This window comes from Nilaparvata lugens, chromosome 4 (assembly GCF_014356525.2).
Source record: "Nilaparvata lugens isolate BPH chromosome 4, ASM1435652v1, whole genome shotgun sequence".
Lineage (NCBI taxonomy): Eukaryota > Metazoa > Arthropoda > Insecta > Hemiptera > Delphacidae > Nilaparvata > Nilaparvata lugens.
Genome location: NC_052507.1, coordinates 39328963 through 39335419, shown reverse-complemented (window position 1 = coordinate 39335419; position 6457 = coordinate 39328963). Strand labels below are relative to the sequence as shown.

The 6457-nt window shown below is 36.0% G+C and overlaps 1 protein-coding gene across 1 annotated transcript; it reads right to left on the bottom strand.

Annotated features, from left to right (window-relative positions):
* Positions 1 to 4517: 4517 nt before the first annotated feature.
* Positions 4518 to 6200, bottom strand: LOC120351049 (golgin subfamily A member 6-like protein 6). The gene has a single exon (XM_039426988.1). It carries the CDS (start codon positions 6198 to 6200, stop codon positions 4518 to 4520), a length of 1683 nt encoding a protein of 560 aa, XP_039282922.1.
* Positions 6201 to 6457: the final 257 nt, after the last annotated feature.

The following is a 6457-nucleotide window of genomic DNA, read 5'->3' as shown; positions in this document are numbered from 1 at the left end:
AAAAACATTCTCAATTCTTCAGTTCACCTTCTTGCCTAGCCTATAAAAGTGTAAATTCACCTAACGGTTCGACTGAACAGAGGCACGCCGAAGAATGAGGTCAATGCTCTGAAGCCAGGGCCAGCTATTTCTGGATCACTGTCTGAAGAGACCCTCCGAATTATTCGACAGCAAATCGAAGAGTCTGTCCATTGTGCTGTATCAATGGCTGTGAAGTCTATTTTCGAGGAACTTCAGGCATTGAAGGAGGAAAACAAACAGCTGCACGATAGAATTCGTGAGCTGGAAGTGTCTTGTCACCTGAAGGTCGACGACCTCGAGCAATATGGGCGCCAACATTCCATACATATTTTTGGGATCCCGGAGAGCGACAAAGAAGACATGGACCTGCTGGCGCTCGATGTCTTCAACAAGAAGCTGAATGTGCCCGTGACTCTGGCAGATGTAAACCGCTCGCATCGCGTTGGAAGGCGTCAACCACCTCAACAAGGGCAAGCTAAACCCAAGGACCGACCCATCATAGTTCGACTCTGCAGCTACCGGACCAGGAAGATGATCTTTGACGCTAAGAGGAAACTGAAGGGTTCCGGCGTCACCATTCGCGAGGATCTGACTGCAGAGCGTCTCAAGATCCTCAACGCTGCGGCCGACCATCATGGGCACAGGAATGTCTGGTCATCTGACGGGAGGATTAAGATCTCTATCGGCGAGGGAGGATCCAAGAGGGTCCACACAGTCGAGAGGATGACCGACCTTCAAAAAATAAAGGTAAATCAAATCATTTCAGGATTCAATGACTAAGGTGCCCTTCACTACAATAATAGGAAATTCGTATTAATAGATTTCACAGTAGATATACCTTGGCATTTTTCATGAGCTGGCTTTCAGTTCTATAAATGAATCCTTCCACTGCTATTTATGATTATATATAAGGCAATCATTTCAAACTGAAGAGATCCACATTTGTCAATACTGATTAATAATTTATCTTGATATTAATTCCCAAAACTACGTTCAATGCATCAACTACTTTACTCCACAGGGTACTAAGAAAATCATTATCTCTATTCTTACTAATAATTACATCTCTTACCAAAAGTATTTCCATAATTAATAATTATTTTCGAAATGCTAAATTACAAATAAAATGGATGATTAACATAAGTTATAGATATAGATGTAATCTATAGGTATAGATAGTAATCTCTTCTATATTAGGTATACATAATAATATCTTCTACTAGTGCCACAGCTCGAACAATAAAAGCTAATGTGTGAAGAGTTATTGATGGAACAGAGAGGTGGGTAGTCTGTTCATATGCTTATAAAGGGGCTGTGTTTCATTTAACATTATCTTAGACATTCATCACTAAAATATTACAGTACTCAATTTACTACTTTTATCGTTATTGCAACTCCCAATAGTTAATAATACTTCTAATACTATATAATATTTTTTAAACTTCACCGTTTGATCTATTTAAAACTTATCTAAAATAATCTAGCTCTTTCTCAAGTGTCTCCTCTACTTCTTATTTTTCTTTCTCATTTCTTGATTTTTGCAATGATGATTATTATTCTTTTCTATTTGAACTCTTTCCCACTTCGGTCTTTGTTTAGAGTGGGTTTCGAACTCCCTCACTCTATACGGTATTTTGCCCGGCGCCAATCAATTACTATGAATTGATAAAATTAAACTAATAAAATTGAATTGATTTGAATTGATAAAATTAATTACTTTACTGTAACTTCACTCACTGTGTGGATACTTATATTTCACTCACTGAACTAATAATAGTATTGAAGAAAAAGATAAAGATAGATAGATCAGGGTCGTGTGTAAGGGAATGTATAAAGTGAAAGGCAAAACAAAGGTTAATTATGAATTTATTATTGAACTTTAAATTTATATGAATTTAAAAAAAATTGATCAAAAATATAGTAATGATTAGATATAAATACAAGATGATTAAGTTTTTGAAAGTACAACAGTTCAAGTTTTAATTTCATACAACAAATTTTAACAAACAGTTCCTATTTTAACAGGTTACTTGAAAAATAAGATATAAAATCAAAGTATTGAACAACTCTAGTTAAAAATATGATTATAGTCAAAATAAGAGAATTGATAAATTTTAATGAATGAAAATGATTAGGGGAGCCTTGCTTTAAGAAACTATTATTTGTGCTTAGAAGAAAATTTCAACTGTAAGCTTCAAGAAGTTAATTAAAACTGTATCTACAGATTTGTATTTAGAAGAGCTAAATAATTAAATTTGCTGTTTACTTTGATGCTATGTAATTTGATATAGTTATTTGGGCTTTTTAGGGTGGGGTGGTGTGGATTTTAAATGAGGAAAATTGAAAATTCTAAATACAATCTTTACCTGGCTCAGTCAATTCCCTATAGGATAATTGAAGTCTGAAACCAAAAACTCACTCCTACACTGAACACTGTCCAAAATCCAAGAGACTCACAGCAACTAACAGCAACTCAACTGCCACTAACTGCCACTCAAATGCCACTCAAAACCCACTCTGCAACTAACTTGCAAGGCATGGTCTGCCTGCATATATACTAGCACCACGATTTTCCACCCCTCATCACCCTTCGCCCTCTAGCTCCGCCTACCCTCAAACTCATCAGCTAATATTCTGCTTACAAATTGAATTCAAATATCAATTTGAATTCACTATAATGTTTATTATGTTAAATCATTTTAAACTATGGCTCCCCTTCATTATTAAAACAAATGATATCATATATTTTATCAATATTTAAACTCTGAAGTTTGGATACTGACAATTGAATGCATTGATTTGATTAATACAGTAGGCTAATCAATCTTATAAATCTAATATTGAAAATACTTCAATAATAAATACATGAAATGAACAAAATACAAATCATACAGTACATCATTACAATCGAGTTGAATAAATCAAATTAATAAGATACCCATTAATTACTACTTAATTAATTAAGCAGGTTTCTCATACTCATTGTCAACATGTTTCAATCAAATATACCTAATTTATTCTATTTACAAATTTGTCCTTAGCCTATGAATTCGGATTCAACTAACTTAATTAGCTTATAATAATTATTGAATTATAATTTATTGTACAACATTATTTGTTGAATACTTTATACATATAGCCTAATCTACTTCATGACCTAATTTATAAATACATTACTCATATATCATGTTTATCGTTTTATGTGATCACCATTCAAATAACTGATCATCAAATAATTGCTTCAATAATATTCATATGCTGACCACGTGGTAAAATTGTAGCATATGCTAACCACGTGGTTACATTGAAAACTACATATCTATATTTACTTCTCTCCTAACTATATATCTATATCGCTATTCACAATCTTCATCTACCTGCCATCAACTTATGCTATAGATATATACAAGGGTTGACACAAAGCACAGTGGGCCATGTGGTTTCTATTGTAAACGTGTCTGTGACTGACGTTAGGAATGCTGTTAGCAAATTTCTAGGAAAGAATGATTTTGTCTCAAACTATTTTCAAAAGAATAATGCCCCAGCGTCTGTCTAGGTAAGCTATTCAAATGCATTCTCAATAGTTTCGAGAAACGGTTCTTTTTATTATTCTAGCTCTTCGAGCGTTCATATTCTTAAATACAATATGTTCAGAGCACGTGTTGCAACAATAACAGAAATCTACAATTTTTAAATTTTAGGAGAGCACGTGGTCGCCATATGTGGCTCAAAACCCCCCTCTCAAGAGCAAATACTAAATGAACATGAGTTTAGTCTTTGCGACATTAACACTAAAAGGATGGTTATTAAGAGTAAACTACGTAATGCAATTAATGTTCTCACACTTCAGACAACACAAAATGAGTTCATAATATGGACGGTCTAGGAGTTTGAAGATCACTGTAGTTCTCCATCGCTGTACAACCAGATCATTGGATGCTGCATGTTACGTGGAATTCTGACTGGCCGTTAGCCTAGTGACTCTCGTAAGCTGATGATGTCCACTTGTCCGCTGCTCCATTTTCTTCCGTCTCCCTTGTTTCTATCTTCCTACGATCTCTTCACTATACAATCAATACTACGAACTATACATATTTACAGTTAAGTTTTTCAGCATGGTGCATCCTTCACACAATAAGGCTACTCAATCCACCCCTTGTGTGAATTCCGCACAATGCTTACTGGCTTGTTTACTCCGTGAACAATACATTCTCCATCTCACTCCTTCTCATGTCTCTCGCTCATCTCGCAGGTGTTACCACTTTCTCTTTCCACTCTACACTTTCATTTTGTCCTTCTTGTGAGTCATTTGTTGTCCTTCTCCCTTCATTGATTATTGATTGTTCACAGGCAACTGTCTATTTCCTAATTAGTCTATTATGATTTCTTCAATATAATCTTGATACCTCTAATGCTATTTATTTACACTATTCAGTCTATTTACAGTTCCACAGTCCAAAATCATTCCAGGTAGTAATTAGTTAGTGAGTTGATAATTATCTTCCACATTTTTCTTCACCTCTCCTCCAGTTATCATCTGAAAACGATCCTTTTCCTCGGTAGTCATTCCGTTCTCCTCTATTCCAGTTTGTTCTCTGTTGACAGGTGTTTGCTCCATTATCATTGACATTACTTCCTTGCGAGTAGTGCTCACGATTGATTGCTCCCCTTGATCCAAAATTATCATCTCCATATCCTGTTCTCTTTATTTGCGGATTCCTTTCTTCAAATCGTTGGCATTGTTTTTCTTCTTTCTCTCCTGCTGGACTCTGCTGACTGCGTGGCTGATTCGCGTCTCTCCTCCTCCAATTCACATTTGGTGACGAATTGGTGTTCTGCCAATTAGCATTCTGGTCGCTATTCCATTTTCCATCTCGAATGAATCCTTCTCTTTCCTTATGGCCGTTGAAAGTCAGATTGTTGTCCCGACGCTGCTGTCCGTTACCAATCTCCTGCTCTCTTCTTTTCATTTGCGGACTTTTTCTCTCTTCTCTTTGTACCCATACATTCTTCTCTTTTTGTTCTTGCTTCTCCCTTAATTCATTCTTCTCAACATCGATATTCTGCAAGCTCCATTCTTCCAATATTTTTTCCATCTCGGGCACTGTCTTTACATTCCTATTGAATCTAGCTGTTTCTAGTCCAGTTCCATAGTGTTTGACTAGTTTTATTATGATTTCTTCATCCGAGAGTGCTGGTGTCAAATTCCTTGCAATGAGCATCTGCTTTATGAAGTACTCACTTGCGTTTAACTTCCTCCCTCTAATAAATTTTCCGGTTCTCAATCTCTCTCGCACTGAATCCTGAATGAGTTGGCTCCAGAATTTATTAGTGAAACGCTCCTCAAATTGTTCTAAAGAGTCAATGCTAGCCTGAATAATCATCCACCATGCTGAGTGTTGACTATCAAATGACTTTTCAATGATGCTTGATTGCTCACTCCAGTTACTTTTCCCACTACGCCGCAAATATTCTTTCAACTTAATCAAAAATTGCATAGGATTCTCCAGATATTTCTCAAATTTTGGCACTTCATCCAATCCCCTACAGCTGGTGTTGACGATAATCGGTTGTGTCCTGGCCTTCTCGAATTCCGTTTTCATCCTTTCCTTCTCTCTGTAAAATTCCGCGAGCTGCTCCTCAAATCTTTTAAAGGCTGCATTATCCATTCCACCTGATTTCTCTGATAGCTCCTTTCTCACCGATGCGATCTCTGTTGAAAGTCTCTTATCTATTTTCTCGACGTTTTTCTCAACTGCTGTTATTTTAATTGCTATCTCACCACAAATCTCTTTAGTTTTTTCCTCCATTTTCTTCTCAAATCTTCTCTCCAGCTGTTCTACATTGCTACTTAACTTTTCTAACTTTTCGTTCATTTCTTTCTTATTCTCTTCCAATTTCTTACTGTTTTCTTCGAAGCTGGCACCCATATCTTCCCTCATACTTGTTAATAAGTTGAAAATCTTGTCCATTTCGTTTCCTGATAGTCCTGCTTTACTCCTTTTTCCACTCGGAATTTGCTCTTGGTCGTCATGAGAGTCACCAGGTTGATTTACCATGTCAGAATTCGGTAACATCTCCGGTGAATATTGCTCCTGACTCTCACTGGTCTCGATGGTGTTATCTGTGCTTCCCTCACTGCTTTCGAAATTTGTTGTGGTGCTCTCATTTGTTGCCATTGTGTCTGATTGAAGTGTGTTCACAACCCTATTTCTAAGAAAATATCCTGACATAGGTAACCTATACTACGAACCTATTACTAGTCCTACCTATCACGAAGCGCATACATGACCCAAATAATGTTCATACAGAAAATTGAAATACTGTTTAATGAACTACACCCACAAATAAATAATTAAAATTTAACTTTCTATGATGCTTGACTGGATAAAATAATATACAAAAGATATAAATGATACTATACTCAGGGCTTCCA

What these genes read in the sequence shown, in the direction of transcription:
- LOC120351049 (XM_039426988.1), bottom strand. Translation starts at nt 6,200, where the DNA reads ATGGCAACAAATGAGAGCACCACAACAAATTTCGAAAGCAGTGAGGGA.